This window comes from Perca fluviatilis, chromosome 4 (assembly GCF_010015445.1).
Source record: "Perca fluviatilis chromosome 4, GENO_Pfluv_1.0, whole genome shotgun sequence".
NCBI lineage: Eukaryota > Metazoa > Chordata > Actinopteri > Perciformes > Percidae > Perca > Perca fluviatilis.
Window position 1 is genome coordinate 13288420 of NC_053115.1, and position 18104 is coordinate 13306523.

At 38.3% G+C, this 18104-nt stretch overlaps 2 protein-coding genes across 2 annotated transcripts in view; both read left to right on the top strand.

Moving 5' to 3' along the window:
* Window positions 1-7999: 7999 nt before the first annotated feature.
* Window positions 8000-15196, top strand: vamp3 (vesicle-associated membrane protein 3 (cellubrevin); the record flags this gene model as incomplete). The annotated part of the gene is made up of 4 exons (XM_039796323.1): window positions 8000-8125; window positions 11793-11951; window positions 12976-13027; window positions 13252-15196. Coding segments are annotated over 4 exons (354 nt in total), but the record flags the coding sequence as incomplete, so codon positions are not given.
* Window positions 15197-16995: 1799 nt separating this feature from the next.
* per3 (period circadian clock 3) overlaps window positions 16996-18104 on the top strand; it is a 23918-nt gene continuing 22809 nt past the window's right edge. The window contains 1 exon segment of the mRNA XM_039796569.1: window positions 16996-17174. The gene's annotated coding sequence lies outside the window, so the exon portion shown is untranslated.

Below are 18104 nucleotides of genomic sequence, written 5' to 3' on the forward strand. Positions count from 1 at the left end.
ATATATATATATATATATATATATATATATATATATATATATATATATATATACATATATATATATATATATAAATGCACCTCTAGGTGGCAGCAACATCAAGCATACATGTTTTGCTTCTTTTCACTCGACAATCACGTAGAAGGCATGATTTGCAGACCATTCAACACCATTACGGGCACGAATACAATTTTCACATGAGGATATTCTGATAATTATTTCATTGTTTAAAGATCCATTACTTGAACTCTGAAATGATCCACTGTACTTGAATACAACAGTGGTAGTTACATTTTTTTTCAGTGAGTCATAGTGAATCATAACACATCATGCAAGAAAAGTGACTCAAATAAATGCAACATTTTAAATACATCTTTAAAATGTTAAACTCTTTCCAAACCAAAATCCGTTCTGAGGACTTTGCACTCTTCAAACACACACACACACACACACACACACACACACACACACACACACACACACACACACACACACACACACACACACACACACACACACACACACACACACACACACACTTTTCTCATCACTCTCACAAGGCCTTCAAAACACACTACAGATATTATGTGTGGTCTCCACACACACACATTTGTTCCCTTCCCACTGCTGACTTGTAATAGTACAAATCCACCCAATGTCTGTTGTCCCCTTGGGAGTGAAGCTGGGAGGGTGGTGGGCGTAGGGATTTCTCAGGTGACAAACACAAAGTGCCAGGAGCTGCAAGGGGGCACAACATTCAAGTGTGTGAGAGATGAAGAGTCTGCATGAGGAGATGGCCGCAACACTGCTGACTGTGATGCTCATGATCCCCTACATCTGCCAGGGAGGTAAGATGTTTTTATTACACAGCATGACTGATAGTTCAGCAGAAAATGCAACCTCTCGGCTATTATCTGATGGGAAATTAATGCATCGGTGTGTCACCTGTCTATGCGATAGCGCTGCTGAGAAAATCGACAGCGACAGACTTCCTACAAAAAATAAGAGAGAAGCGTGAATCTGAGTGTTTTCCTGGAGGCTGCAGCTCAGAGGTCAGCGAGGCTGGAGAACTGATGGAAGCAGAAGATGTAGGATATGTAAGTTTTCCGTCATTTGGTCTGTCTTTTACATTTGATGCCAATAGAGGACATTTACCTGAAAATAGATTTTTACATGTGTTTTTTTGTTTGTTTTTATGTAAATCCTTCAGCCAGCAGCTGAGGATGCATAGCATGTCACTCTGATAAACCAGGGTTTAGTCATTGTTATTTTCCAGGTTAAAAACTTGGAATTGCCACATAATAGATATTATCTTATATTATTTGTGGGACAAGTGGAAAGTAGTGAATTTGTTTTGATTTGTTTTTAGGTTTGGGAGGAACACAATCATGTTTACAAATGATATCTCAGTAATGTAACTCATGACATACTTTGTACAAAACCAGAATCAGATACAGTGAAGTTTAAATACAGTCCTATTCTAGCCCTCGCTAACATACCTTTTATTCTTTCTATTAATTTATCTCAATGTTACCTTTCAAACTTACTCAGGTCAAGCTTTTTACTAAAACACAGTAAAAAAACAATACATTTCAAAGCACAATTTGATTATTTTAGAAGTATTCAGACTGAAAATCTTTAGAATTACTCTCTGCAAGTTCTCATTTTTCTATAGACAATGTTAACAGGAAGGTTTCAATTACAGTAAAAGGGGGCCATCACTCTGTTTGGGTAGGTGAGTCTCTGCACAGAGGGAGATTCTAGACACATGAAATGAATAAAGACCATGTCCAGAACTTTGACTCAAGAGTTTAGAAGCACTCCTCTGTTCGACAGGGATAAGGTGTAACTCAATCATGCAAATCACTCAGGCATTTACCATTACTGTGTTCCTACATACGAGGCTTGCAGTGAGAAGACAGAGTGAAGGCAGGCCATTAACATCAACCTTGTTACTTAGTGCACCTGCTGCAAATATCAAGTGACCAGCATAAAAGCCAGTAGAGAGGTGGAATGTGATCGAGTAGGATTTCTGTCATGTTGCAGGACATTTATGTTGTTCCTTTGTTTCACATAAAGTCATGCCATAAACCAATTTAGGTTTTTAAGAGAGACCTCATGGATAATTATCAGCAATCACAGCTTGGTATTGTTGTGTATTATGTACTTTGTTTAAAAAAATATATATAAAACAACTTCTTTATAGGAGGAGAGTCCCAGCCTGCTGTATAATGGAGGTGCTGCTCACAAAGAAATAAACCATGTAAGATTTGGCTTTCTTTTGTTGTTGTTGTTGTTGTTGTTGTTGTTGTTGTAAGTCATATTACACAAGATGTTTATGAATAAAGCTACAACACCTATGCCTTAAAAACACTTTTGTCTTGTAGCAGAGCCCTGGAGGGGAAGCCGTAGAGGATGAAGGATCTGGGATGTAGCCAAGGGGGAGAGCGCAAGACGACATGTTGTTGTTGGGTCGAGGGAAGCTCGGCTTTCCCAAAAGCATCCTGGTACCAAGGGCAACTTTGATTGATTGTATATCAGTGAAAAACATTACAATTACCAATACACTATTAATATAAAATATAGAGTACTAATATTAACCTTTGAACAAAGGAAGTTATTATTCAATTAAGATAATTTGTTTCAAGGATTAACTTGCATGCTTATTTTCCTTTAGTTTAAGTTAAAATATAAAAAACTGTGATAAAGATTGTTTTATACGTATACCTCCAGTTGTTATTGTTTTAGGTTCAGTACTTGATACTGTTACTTGTTACAGCTCAGTAACTGTGACTTTTGACTGGGAAATAGAAACAAGTAGGTGTCCAGTATGTAAGAAAATTGAATTGAGAGTTTCATTTTTGTACAACTTGTACAATTTTTAAAAAAAGTTTAACATTTTAATTCTTTAAAAAGTACATAAATATTAGAATAATTTAGTAGTATATTATAACTAACATTTAAAAATCTATTTGACCCACCATGAAGCTCCTGTGCACGTTAAGTAAAAACTATACATTTTCAAGAGGAAGCTTTATATGAACATTTCAATTAATGTATGCATGTTGGCTCATTTTGTCTCATTTTGTAGTAAATTATGGACTGTAACATTAAGGGTCTTCATAAGATTGGGCCACCATGAACCGCTTCAATGCTCTTATAACTCATTTTAATCATTGTTAACTGTAATGACTTGCTAATGCTGTCACAGAGTGTGTACAAAATTAATCATTTAGCTCTAGGGAGTTTAAGATTTTTTTCAGAGGGTTGTAAACAAGTCTGTGTGTAGTCATCTCTTCTGCAATGTGGACCTGTGTGTCTTGTATGTTTTGTTATTGTTATAATGTTGGTATTAGTAGTCCATCTAATTAAAACAATCCAGGGAATTAGCCCTAACCCACTGATTAATGGCTTTAACAACTCACTCACTGCCAGGAAAATAGCTCAGATCGTGTCCTGACCTGCAACCTGTAGCATTTATTTCATATGTTCTGTGAAACAAAGAATATCATTGTCCTCTGTGTTGTTTCTATTTATAAGTCGGAGGAATGCACACAATCAAGTACAGTGGTCCAGCAGTTTTGTTTCTTTCTCCAAGTAGCCTATTTCACATTTGAAGAACTAAATCTACAGAAATATTTTTTGCCCATGTGGACTATTTAAAATAACAACGTTTTCCTCTATTGCAGTTGAGAAATACGTGTCGAGGAATGCTCTTAACTTTAAAAATGTACAATGTAAAGTTTTTGTTCCCATCAGGTTCCCATGTCACATGCTGATCACGGGCTTTGATGGTCGCTTTTTCCTCGCTCGCATATCTTCTGGACAGTTGACCAATAGAATGAATAGAGGCACACTAGACATATTTAAACCGTTACTCTTCTATTTTAATGACTAATCTTATATATTTCCATATCTTCAAGTAAAAGCTCCCTTTGATGTTAGAATTTAATGTTATGCGTTGACAATTGGAGCAATGCGCTGAGGGCGACAGACTACTGCCTCTTTAATGCTGCCTTCATGTTCTTATCGTAAGCTTATACTCTTTACCCTTCAAGTAGTAGGCCTAGGCTACATATTAATACTTTCTAATATAATAACAAAATGTACCAGATAACATGAGCCGGTTATTTTATTTAGTAGCACAGAGTTACATTGTGCATCATTACACGGTGAATAAGGAATAATACAATCAGAAATAGGCTTACAATTTAGTTTTTGTATATTAATTGTGGTAAAAGTTATTCTATAGACTTTATTATCATAATATAAATTGCGCGTCTCCGGGGGAAAACAACAAAAACAAATTTTTTTCTTTTTTTTTTTTTTTTTTTTTTTTTTTTTTTTCTTTTTGTTTGTTTTTTTTTTTTTTTTTTTTCCTTTTCCCGGTCCCCCGGCCGCCCCCCCCCCCCCCCCCTCCTTTTTTTTTCTTTTTCCTTTTTTTTTTTTCCCCCCCCCCACCCCCCCCGGTGTTTTTCAAAATTTTTTTTTTCCCCTTTTTTTTTTTTTTTTTTTTTTTCCTTTTTTTTTAAAAACAAAAAATACCCGGGCCCCCCTGCCTAACATACCGGCCTCCGGGTGCTTTGGTGACACAGGATCACAGAAAAAAAAAGCTACGCCCAAAACTTTGCAACTAGCTAGCAAGCACGCAACAAGTGCTAGCACGGATTGAGATTTAGCAAAGCTAGCTAGCTATCGCAGCGTTACATTAGAGCTTGGTAACTTTGGCCAACACAAACTGTTAACGTCCATTTGATAACTTTAATTAAGAAGACAATTAAAGGAAGCGTGGTGCTTTAGATGACAGGCTTGTATGACGTCCGCAGTTGAATATGTGTTGGCCAATGAGCTTTAACGCTATGCTAGTTTAGCATTTCCTCTGTTTTGTTGACCTCGTAGATATAACGTCAGCTAGCTATATTAATGGGTTGAGCGAGCTACTACCTACGTGTATACCATAGCTAAATATCTGTCCATGCGTGTATACGTTTCAGTTAAAAACAAGCTGAAAACATGTCGTAGTTAAGTTGTGGTTTTAAATATTGCAACTACCATAACTACAATTTGAGCAAAGTAACATAACAAGTAATAAGTGGTAACGTCAATTTAAAACAGGAAATGCATTAATGGCTTACGTACGTTTTATCAGTTTGTTAGTCAATAATTGTATAAATAGGAGGGTAACGTGAATTAAAGTGGTGTAACTAGGACAGCGTGATGTTTATTTTTTTCAATTATTTTTTATCGAACTTTGTTCATGTTACAATGCCACAGCGTAAGCCAAATCAAATTCCCTTGTTTCCATATTTTCCATCAAGGAATATTAGGAAGAAGGAGGAGTCATGTTCCAGTGCCAGTTCTATTGAAGTTATTAATAGGGCGGGCATGGCATCATATCTGTGTTGTTTCACCTTTGACTAAAAAAGTCTTCCACAAAATAAAAGAAAACGCAATATGTGACTGATTTAAAAAAATAATAATAATAATCTAAATCCTTCTTTTTAAATCCCTTTTGTGTTTAGTTTAATTCGTTAAATTGTTGACTGGAATGTAAGTGAGCTGTTGTATCTCTCACTTTTACATTTATGCTATATTTAAACGGGGGTGCAGCTGCAGTCACCTCTGAAATGCTGACAGATGTTTGGCTATCTCTAACTGATCTGTGATGTTTACACTCTCTCTCAGCCACTCTGCTCTGTGACAGCCAGGTTGTTTGATCAACTGGCTGTTCGTCAAATAGATTTGTTTCCTGACCTGGTAGGCTGCAGTGTACGTCAGGCTAGCATGTTTAGGCCTTTTATTTCCACAGGACAGATGAAGACATGGAAAGGGGAGAGAGAGGGGGAATGACATGCAGCAAAGGGCTGCAGGTCGGAGTAGAACCCGCGGCCGCTGCGTTGAGGAGTAAACCTCTATATATGTGCGCCTGCTCTACCGACTGAGCAAACCCGGCCACAACATATTGATTCTAAACCAAAGCGCTGATGGTATGCTTGCTTTGGCCCATAAGGCTCGGGTATGTACATTTACTGGGAGTTTGGAGAGAGGGGGTGGAGTAATTGGCTTGAATATATGGAAATACATCCTTTATTATTGCTGCACTTTGCTTCCTCATATTCATAAACATATTTAATGGTGTAATCTTGAAACAAAGAAGGCCCCTCTTTCTGTAATACCAAGAGAAATGAGAAAGATGATGTGAGGATTTGTACTGCTCGTCATCAGGGACTTTGGCCCTTTTTAGCTTTCACTTTTGTTTCATTCCTTGATTAAATATAAATCTGATATTTTATCGCAGTTTAATTTATAGCTTTGTTTGCCGCAAGGGATGATAAGGTATCTTTTAAAAGGTTTTGTGGACCTTGTCTTTGTATTTTAGTATGTATAGGTGTGCCTGCTTGCTATTTGCAAGAATAGCCTAATTGTTTTGCGTAATGTAGAGCAAATTAAACTCTGACAGGGGTTTAATTTAGAACCCAACCAATATGGGATTTCTGAGACCGATACCAGTTTTACAGGGGGGAAATTCACTGATTACTGATATGGCGGCCGATATAGTGTTTGTTTTAGCTGGAATCAAAATAAACCATGTGGATTGTGTGGACCGTTATTACTATGCAAAGGTACTCTTAAACAATTAACTTTTGACAGAATATTTAACATTATTATTAGAGCCTAGGGCTGGGCAATATATCGATATTATATCGATATCGTGATATGAGACTAGATATCGTCTTAGATTTTGGATATCGTGATATGACATAAGTGTTGTCTTTTCCTGGTTTTAAAGGCTGCATTACAGTAGAGTGATGTACTCTTCTGAACTTACCAGACTGTTGTAACTGTTCTATTATTTGCCTTTTCCCCACTTAGTCATTATGTCCACATTACTGATGATTATTTATCCAAGCACAGATTTTCAACCCTAGAATATCGCCACAATATCGATATCGAGGTATTTGATCAAGAATATCGTGATATCTGATTTACTCCATATCGGCCAGCCCTATTAGAGCCTGACCGATATTTTGTCGGAACAATATTATCGGCCAATATTAGGCATTTTCCAAACTATCGGTATCTGCATTTATAATGGCCGATAAATGAATATTTAAAAAATAAAAGATAAACGTATGAAACACCCTTCAACCATGTTATGAGTGTTGGCGTCGCTCGCTTTTCATTATCCAGCTTATTGCACGGCTACTTACTAAAGACATCAATAATTTGACACAAAATTTAAATTTAAATTTTTTTTTAATGATTTTCTTGATTTAAAATGGTGTTCCAGAGTCTATGATCAGAACTTGCCACGGTTCGTTGCAACGGTTCGTTATTCATAGCAGCGGGCTGCCATTCAGAAATAACAGACCATAGAATGCCGTAATTGACCGATCAGAATGAAGTGATCCATCTACAGCTGTTTTGTCTTTTAGAGTCTAAGCATGTGCTATAAATTACCACACTTGTCTCTTTTACTGAGGCATTATAAATCCTGAATAATCCCTACAGTTTGGTGTAAACGCCTTCAACCCATCCTCCCACTTTCAGTTAGCTATTGTCTTTAAGAAAAGTGTGACCATTGCAGAGCAATACTGTCTCATGCCAGATGGTGGCAGTAGGCAACCACTGTAAAAAGGGTTGTAGGGACCAAGGAAAATAGGGACAAGGATACATATCAAATCTAAAACCCACAAATAAATAATTCAAGCAAACATTATAATTTCCTTGTTCCAGTTACAATGGTTTATATTTTTGTGCTTGTTTAGAAACAATCTTCCCAAGTTGTTATGACAGAACAAGCTTCAGGAAATTAAGAATTCAGAGGCAGGTTTGCTGTTTCAGCGTGGTCGTGGTTTGACTGTGTTCAGGGATTATATAGCTATGGGATAGACCAGTCTGCTTCCACTTATCACCAGCTGTTAATAGTCATATGCGTCTTAATAGTTTAGGTGCAGATTAAGTGACGTGCTATGCAAAATCTTTTTTTTGTGTGTAATCTCACAGAAGGCTGATATCTACACTTCATTTTAATCGTTTCACCAGGTCAGCAGCCAGTCCAGAAGGTTCTGGTGCAGCGTCAGGCAACAGGCGCTTGCAGCAGACCCAGGCCCAGGTGGATGAGGTATGATATGTCTCTGATTATTGCCTTCTCTCGCTCCATCTTCAGCCACTCTGTGTAAAGGCCCTGACACACCAAGCTGATGGCCACGAAGTAGTGACGACGCAGGTCGACTGTGGCGTCGCCTTATGTCGCCGGACGTTGCCTTTGTCTTGGCCAAAAAATTGTGCTTGAACACACCGCAAAGACTAAAACTGACGGCCAACTACCACCTATGTTCTGCGCCTGCGTGACAGGAAATAACTCTCCAAGCCAGCAGGCACCAGTAATCTACGTCATTCCAAAAGGAAATTAGGTCAGGATTGATCAGATGAGATGAAAAATGAGAAGAGTAGGGATGCACCGATCCGACTTTTTCAGTCCCGATACCAGGGCTTTGTGTATCTGTCGATACCCGATACCGATCTGATACCGTTGTTGAATTAATAATAAACTGTATACCTTCCACTTTATACCTTCCTTCCACCATGTGGAAGAGACTAAAGCCACCAGACTTTCCTAACTAAACATTACTTTCTTAACTAAGACAAAATAACATAGATGTAATGTATTGAATTCTTATTTATTTGTTATTTAAAAAACAATTGTGCATTCAAATCTAATGAAAAAAAATATAATGTAATTAAACTTCTTAAAATAAATAACAATAATGGGCCTTTTATATAGGTTTATAATGGCTTATTCTAGTGTCAGGAGTACATAGAATATCACAATTTTTTTTTTATGTCATCATGTTTACTAAAAGCGTTGATTACTAAAGGGTTTGGCTCCACGACATTATACAATAACTTTACATGAAGGAGAATCCATCAAACAGTTACAGAAGCTAAACTATTATTTTTTTCTGCAAACTGCAAAGTAGTAAAATAAACTCAAATCGAAAGAATACACATACAAACAACTTTAACATTGTTTCCCATTCAAAACAAAATAGTTGTAAGCTAGTTGTATAAACACTACCTTGGCCACAGGTAAGTTAGTGGGCCACTGAACGTAGCTCCGCTGTCAGCCTCCTTCGCTGTTTGAATAATGTTACGACGTATTTCAGCGAGGCGAGACATCTTAGATCCAGAGTTTTAACCCTTCCTCTGAACCCGTCTTTCTCAACGGTCTGTAGCGGGACCGGAGGTGGATTGCGTTCATAATGTTGCTCTGCATGCTTGAAGTGACTAGACTTTCACGTTAGCACTGTAACGTTAGCACGGTAACGTTAGCACGGCTGAGTAACGTTAGAGCGACAGGCAACAATCGTGGCTAAATTATGTCCGATGTTTCAGAAACAAAAAACCTTGCAACAACAGACGGCTCCTCTCTTGAGCACACGTTGTTCTGGTGTATCTCCGGTCTTTCTTCATCCTCTAGCTAACTTTCTTCTCTGTTCTTGAATGTGCAGTACAGTCCTTCCAGAAAAACGCGGAGTTTTTTTTGTGATTGTTGCGGGCAAAAATCCTTGATTATGCGGCACGTTTTCTTAAAAAATGCGATGGAATATGCGGGATATTTATGCAATTTTATGCGATGAAATTGCGGGAACTTGAAAAAAATGCGGGAACTTGCGGTTTGATAAAGAAAGCGAAGAAAAAGTGATTCCCCCAACACCCTGCTTTTTTTAAACTTCATTTCCAAAAATAGTTTACAGATATTCAGTCATTGCAATAAGTAAACAAATAAGATACAAAAATATATACAAATAATATAATATTAAAGTAAAAATAAAAGTAATAGTCTAAACAGAGGGAAATAAATAAAAGATACAAAAGAGACAGACTTTCAAAAATCGTTAATAATATAGACAGCAGGAGCACTTAAACAAAGACTTGATTTGAGTAGACATCAGATATTAAGATAGGTTTCTTATTGGATACCAACTTAAGAGACTCAAATTCAACCTCCAACACCTGCTTTTCGATGATGTTCACGTCGCGTAATTACGTCACTTCATAATGTTCCCATGGCAACAGGGGAAAATGGCTGCTCTTGTGTGAAGTAAACGCAACATTTTTTCAACTTTCTGCTAAGATATATGTGACTTTTTTGCAACGAAAATGTGGGGATTATGGAATCATGCAAGCACTGCATATTTTGCGCGGAAATCAGCAATTTATGCGGCGAAAGTGCGGCATATTTGAAAAAATGCGGCCCCCGCATGAATATGCAGACTTTGGCTGATTATGCATTGAATTATGCGATTGCATAATCGTGTTTTTCTGGAGGGACTGGCAGTAGCGACCAGAGCCTCTCCCAGCTTAACAGACTGTTTTGCTACCTGGCTAGCTAGCAGCTATAATGTTACCCAACATGCCGTTCGGCGGTGTAGCTACATTTGTAGATGTAAAATGATTAGTGTTAGAAACTGCTTAAGTCACAAATTGTTATGTGCTATGGTGTTTTATCCTTTTAAAGAAAGTTAGTTGTGGGTTATTAATTGTTGTGTTATAAAGTTACTACCATGAGTGAGAAGGGTATGCAGTTAACAGGGGTCCCGGTACTGCGACGGAGAAAAAAAGAAAAACTGGATCGGCCCGTGGATCTGTTAATTTTTCCGATCCCCAATCCAGCTATTTTGTTAATATCGGGACCGATATCCGATCCTAATATCGGATCGGTGCACCCCTAGAGAAGAGCCTTCTGTGTGCGCTCTTTAGTCGTTTGTTTGCTTTCCTCACTACCGTTTTTCAAGCGGAACAGCCAATCACATGGATTGGCTATTCGGCCGACGCCGATTTCAAAAAGGCAGACGAAAACCGACGCGTGGCGACAGTGCGGGACACACGGCAAAAACTAGGGCGACGGTCGCTCAGTCCCAATTTGGACCGACAGCCAACGGTCTCCAACGGTTGTGTCGGTGCCTTAACTCCCTTTTTCCTTAATGTCTGTCTGGAGCAGAGATTGCATAACCCCTGGCAGCAGTGTCATGAATCACCACAATGTGCTCCTCCTCCACATGTCAGCTCACATGCCAGAGAAAATTGATATTCAAAATTACGTCAGTGATGCCATCAGGAAAAAGTGGCTGCTAAGTGTCACTCTCCCTGTGGTTTCGTTCTTGATCGTTACTGTTCTCTTTCTCATTTGTGGCCCTCTTCATGTTAGCCCCTCCTAAACAGAACTTTCCCCTACCATGTCACACACAAAGCCTCCGATTGGCTGCCAGAGAATTATATAATCACTGCTACCAGGGTTATGTAAGACCTGCATGGGCCTGCACACTTCTCTCCACCAGCTGCCAGTCTGTCTGAGAGGAGGGGCAATTGTGGATCAGTGGAACATATGGGTTATGTGTAGTTTGCAATACTGTCTGTGCACATGCATGCCTGTCTGGTTTTAACTCTGTCAATAAGAAGAAGTCTGTATTACCTTTATTTTTATTTATTTTTTACCTTTTACAGTGAGGTGTGATCTCCCTATATATGTTGTTTTTTATTAGGTAACATTATTCAAGGTTACTCAAGCATCTATATACAGCCTTCATGTCATCGTTCTGCATGTACAGTATATATGTGCATTTCCAATGTATTAATTCTAAAATAGCTTATTAAGGCAGTGCTTGGTTGATCTTCAATGAGGACTAGTAAGGATTACCTAACATTCAGATCCAGTACACCAAGGGACTGTCTTTTAAAAAGTACTGACAATAAACTAAATCTTTTGTTCTGGTTTGTGTGTGTAGGTGGTGGATATCATGCGTGTTAATGTGGACAAAGTGCTGGAACGTGACCAGAAGCTGTCTGAACTGGATGACAGAGCCGACGCACTGCAGGCTGGAGCCTCCCAGTTCGAGACCAGTGCCGCTAAGCTGAAGAGGAAGTACTGGTGGAAGAACTGCAAGGTGCCTAAACACAGTTTGGTCCAACAAAACGCACCCCTTTTCCCACTGGAAAGACAAATGTATTAACTGATCTAAAATGAACTCCATACTACAAGTCTCCAGACTGGAAGTAGTCTAAATTATATTGGCCTTGAAAAAAACCTCTCCAATTAAATGGCGTGTCAATACGACACAAAGTTACAGACACGACATTCATACACTGACAAAATAGGACACAAGTCATTAAGTGAGAAGTGCAAAAGTGCGTAGTTTAAGACTTAGAATTAGACTTAGAAAACTTTAATGTCCCCGAGAGGCAATTGTACAGTACTGAAATATCGACACATAATCCACAACACAAACATTGAACCAGACCTCTACAGCACTATTTATCTAAATAGAATACAGTAAAAAGGAGTATGTTGCACTTCCCTAAAAGGCCTAATGTCATAAATAAATGAAACTACTGCACAGTACCTCACATATATTCCTCCTCCAGTCATACTCCTCCCCACATCTTATTTAATTGGGTTATTGCCATGGGAATGAATGAGTTTTTTGCTCGGTTGGTTGTGACGTTCGGGTATCTATAGCTACGACCAGAAGATAGCGGCTTGAACTCCACTGAAAATGGATGGGTTGTATCCATGCAAACCTTGTCTGCCCTCTTTGCCAATCTGGTCAGATATAGTTGGTACAGGTCTACCTGTTGCTTACCAATGATTTTTCCACAGGTTTTAACAATCTTCCCCTATTTATTCCAATGGGTGATTTTTTGAATGTCCATACCAGCATACAATACAATAGGAGAGAATACTCTCGATAAATGACTTCAATCCTATCCTACCAACATTTTCACCCAATTAATAGTTTAATTTGACTACACAACATACATTGTGTACACGTACCACTTATAATAGTGAACTAAAGTGAAACAAACAAAAATGATATTGTTAAACAAAAGGTTTTACAAGTGACCGACTTCTGTCAATCCCAGAAGTTAATGTGTGTGGCACTGAATTTGCTGTACCATTACCCCTTGCAGATGTGGGCCATCCTGATAGCTGTCATAGTGATCATCATCATCATCATTGTTAGTGAGTATCAAGCCTGTGGTTGGACTAGCTTCTCGTTGACAGTATTGTTGCAGTTTGTGTTATTTCAGATGCTCAACACAATCTCTGATTTTCAATTAATTACTGCTCACAGCCCTTACTATAAAGTGTAATAATAAATTATTTTACAGAGCTTTCAGTTAGATCTCGATTGTTGATGTTGATAAGTCTTTTATCTAAAAAGGTCCTACCTTCTTCATTCTCAGTTTGGAATTACTCCTAAAACGGCAACAAGAGGAGGAGTGAAGAAAACGATGACGAAGAGGAGAGGAGCAACATACATAATTAATATCTCAAAGGAAGATGTCATGTGATTACTGCCTACTGTGCTTCACAACGTTTTTCTCCTGGCAGGGATCTTCATTCCTTGGCCTGGTTTGCTCTGTGTGTGTGGGTGTGTGTGTGGGGGTGTCTGAGTAAAGGATTGTCACAATACCAGAGTTTTACCCTGCATTACTACACCATACCTGTTATCTTTACACTTATTAGAATTCCATTGCACTTGCCAAAGAAAACAGAAACATACATAAAGAAACTGGTTGACAATTTAACTCGATCTCAACCAAAACCTATTTAAAAGTTTAAATGAATCCTCTTACAATACACACACACACACACACACACACACACACACACACACACACACACACACACACACACACACACACACACACACACACGCGCACATGTACATACATACATCAACCTCAGGACATGAAGTGAAGAATGTTGTTGTAAACTCTCCTCAATTTATATTGACTTTTTTATGTTTTATTAATAGCCATTGATTTTGTGTGCCAGGCTAAAAGACGTGCCTTTGAGGATATGCTGTTCTGTGTTAGTTAACATAGTATTAGTAACCCTGCATATAATTGAAGAGATGCCCCTTTCCAACACATAACACATTTGTACTTTTCAGATGCCAAAATTTAGATTTTTCTCATTTAAAGGTTATTTGCTAATTCATTTCTCTGTGCAAAACATTTGAATTGAGATTGAATTAAGAGGAATTTCATTGGTCACCCGGCAACAAATGAGCTAACCAGTAACACACTGTTGAACCACCTGATCATACCTGTCATTGTCCATCTTCCTTTCAGGTTGGACAGTAGAAACTAATATAGACTTGTGTTTAGATAAGTGCCTTTATGTTAAGACCTATAGCCTTACAGCTACGTAAGACTAGAGAAACTGCTAAGAAGCTTACTACACTTAGTGCTACACTGGGTTAAAAGTGGCAAATTGTTTCAAGCAGGTGTTTTCAATGACGTGCTAGAAAGTTTGCCTTTTTGTGATCTATTCAAGCACAAGAAAATGTAGTATTAGACAGGTGCCTTTAATAGGTTTCTCCAATGGAGAACAGCCAAAATACAGCCAAGCCTTATTGGTCATATATACCAGCCAGTAAAAGTAGTGCCTTCTGAATGCTCCAACTGTCCAAACAAATACTATGCTGCTTGCTTATTCAGCTGAACTCATTAGCCTTTAATACACTCTTCTGTTTAGTCATACTGTCATTTTTTCCCACTTTCCCCACACATATTTTAGTGTTATTGCGCCTCTAACAATAGCTTTTTGTAATCTATTATATGTAGATCTAACCTTAAGGAGACTGTGTATAGTATTTTTTGTTTTGGAGATCACTGCTGCTCAGCATCATGCGTTCTTGAGTGTAGAGAAAAACTTTGTTGGGCAATGACAGTGTTGTACACCGACACTGGATGATTGCATTCTGTTGCCTCCAACTCTATTAAAATAAATGTATTTTAATGAGATAAACAATTTGGGATTACTTTGTACATTAATTTCACTTTGTCTGGAATTTCATAGCTGAAATTACAACTGTTGATGTTGCATGTTTCAGTAGTTTTTAAGGAATTAGCTGTTATTGGTCCTTCACAATGCATGCATTGGAGTCTCTCTCTCTCTCTCTCTCTCTCTCTCTCTCTCTCTAAAAGGGACCAGTCTTTTATCACAGATTTGTGGTGTTGTCATCCTCTACGTTGCCTGCCTACACCATCCATGGTCTACAACAGATATCTGTCACCCAGTAACTTCCAACCTTTGCTTCGGTCTATACTGGGAATGCATTTGCAATTCTATTATTTGGCCCTAAGTTCCTTTTTGCTTGAATACAACAGAGTTAACTTACAAAGCCTCCTCTTGAGTTTTTTTTTTTTTTTATCTGTGACAATAAATGGCAACGTTTACTCTTCCCAAAAGCAGCTCAGGGATTTGCTGAGCTTAGCCTAGCCTCGCCCTTAGCCTTAAGATGCAGACGACATGTTAGTGGTGGTCCCTGGGTTTATTGAGGTTACTGGGTTCATGTGTAGCGAAACGTCATATGAGTGTTAGGTTTGTTTTCAGTGGGACCAGGTCGTGGGCTGTTAAAGCTTTTCTTTTTCTAGTCGATGGAAGCATGTAAAACAGGTATCGTGATGACTTTAAATCCTCTTTCATATCAGTGATTTTTATTTGTGTAGGTTTACTTAATGGTGATCTTTGTTATTGATGTAACATATTTATAGGTGCACTTACAGGCTCACTATACTACTGATGGCTGCATGTACCTCAGGTCAAATTTTTTTTTACTTGTCATAGGCCAGTCAGCCCATTTTCACCTAAATCTTCCTAAGTACGGTAACAAATGTTAACATTGAGGTGTAGAAAGACCACATTTACATTTTGCTGTGAATATCCTTTTATGTTATCTCATAACCAAATGTTACACTGGGGATGTATATCCCGTTCGGCTTTTACTTCCATATTTTCAGGGCTTTTGTGTGTATTGGTGTTGTGTGTGTACATGCAAGTATGGCTCAACTGGGTTTCATTCACAGTTTGGAATTACTTCTAAAACAGCAACAAGAGGAGGAGGAGTTAAAGTAACAATAAAGAAGAGGAGAGGAGCAACATACATAATATCTCAAAGGAAGATGTCACGATTACTGGCTACTGTGCTTGACAACGTTTTTCTCCTAGCAGGGGTCTTCATTCCTTGCCCTGGTGTGTGTGTGTGTGTGTGCGTGTGTGCGTGTGCGTGCAGGATTATCACAATACCAGAGTTTTACCCTGCGTTTCTACACCATACCAGACAACTATAGACTTGTATTGGAGTTCTGTTGAACTTGCAGGTTGACAATTACACTCAATCTCAACCAGATTGTAAAACTAGATGTCTTGGTTTCCACTTGGCAATTTAAAGCCATGCTTAATGAACATTGTTGAATGTAATTGTTGTTTGTAAAGTTGTGTTTCTGTATTTTTTAAATTATGCTGGACACAGAGCTCAGCTGTGAAAGAGACCTTAGTTAGTAATCTGACCTCAGTCAGATATTTCCCTCTATAAATAAAGGTGGGAAAAAAAACAAATAGGGCTGCAACTATTGTTTTAAGTTTCCAAGCAACCAGTCAACTAGGTTTGGTTTATAAAATGTCAGAAGATAGTGAAAATAATGTCCATCATAATTTCTGAGTGCCTAAGCTGGCATTTTTAATGTTTTTTGTTTGACCAATACTCCAGAATCCAAAGATATTAACTATCACAGCCCAAGGCTAACTCAATTCAAAATGACGATCATCAAAATCAATCATTAATTACACCCATCCTTGTGATTCTTGCCATGTGATTCAACAAAAACATTGTTAATATGTCAGATAGCTGATAATGCAAACATCAAAGTAATTTCTTGTCAAAGGCATCAAGATGTGTGAAGTTTATCAGCTGGGCCATAGGTTCATCCATTTATGCATGCTATAATAGAGGGGTGGATGCTGCAGGGGCTTGTACTGAGTTGGCGTTTGGGCAGCTTACAGCTTCCCTCTGTTGTGAAACGTGGGGATCCATGTGAAACGCCGGACCGCTGTGTTAGACGCGCCCACTCCTAGTTGCTATGTCCAATCACATGATAGATGCAATATTTGCCTGTCCAATCATCTTGGAGTGGGCGGAGTTATATTGTTCCTGCCTCACGTTGCACAAATGTGTCAAGTGCTTTGGAATAGAAGACGATTTAGCTAACGTAAGTGACTGGAAATTAAAATAATACTTTTAATGCGGCCCGGTGATCAATTTGATAGAATTTTATTTTTCGGATATTGAAGGGGAGACATACGTGGAGTGGATAAGGTAAATATTTCATCAGAAGATTTGAGGTGTTTTAGCGAGTTGGCCAAACAGACTAAGCTAGCCTCCTCGCCCAAGGCACCAACCAGAGAACAGAGGATGTAAACAAATGAAATGTAGTCGTTATCTTTGTGGTGATACTTCACATTTCCAAACAATACGGTATAAATTGGCTGTAAGCAGTGGTCAATGTGTATTGCTAATATGTTAACTGAATAACATGTCTGCCATAATCAGGGAGCTGCAGTGCCATTTAGTCAGTAACGTGAAGTAACTAAACTGCTCTGATGTTGCTCCGACAAGCTTACATTGCATCAATAACAAGTGCAGTTAATAGCTAATGCACCAACGTTAGCAGACTTCGGTAAAGTTGGAAAGACATTCACAGACTCGAACTTCCGGGATCGATAACTTCTGAGCAAAACGTTATTAAATCACAAACAACGCATCTTTCCTACCGTAGTAAGGTAAACAACGAGATACAAACTAATTTTCATCAAAACGAGCCGTCCTCCAACTTGGAGAAATAACATTGTCTCTACGAGCAACCGGCTGTGAGACGGCAGTAAGACCAGTGCTTAGGCACCGTCTACAAACTACAACACTGAAAACAGACACAACAACAATATTTATTCATAGGTAGTGTCTCCAAACTTACCTCAATTATAACTTGTGTCCTGCTAGTTGTACTACAACACTTACATTTCAAAAAGAAGCATAATCATAATTTTGGGAAATATTTGTTGCCAAAAACATTTAATATTTTAATAATTAAAAACAGTGGTGTCTCTAAACTTACCTCATTAGTCTTCTGCTGGTTGTACTGCGTCACTGACTTTTTTTAAATAGGCATATGATACTTTTGGGGAATATGTTTTGCTAAAAAATGTATATATATATGTTATAATTACAGAGTCATGTCTCCAAAACTAC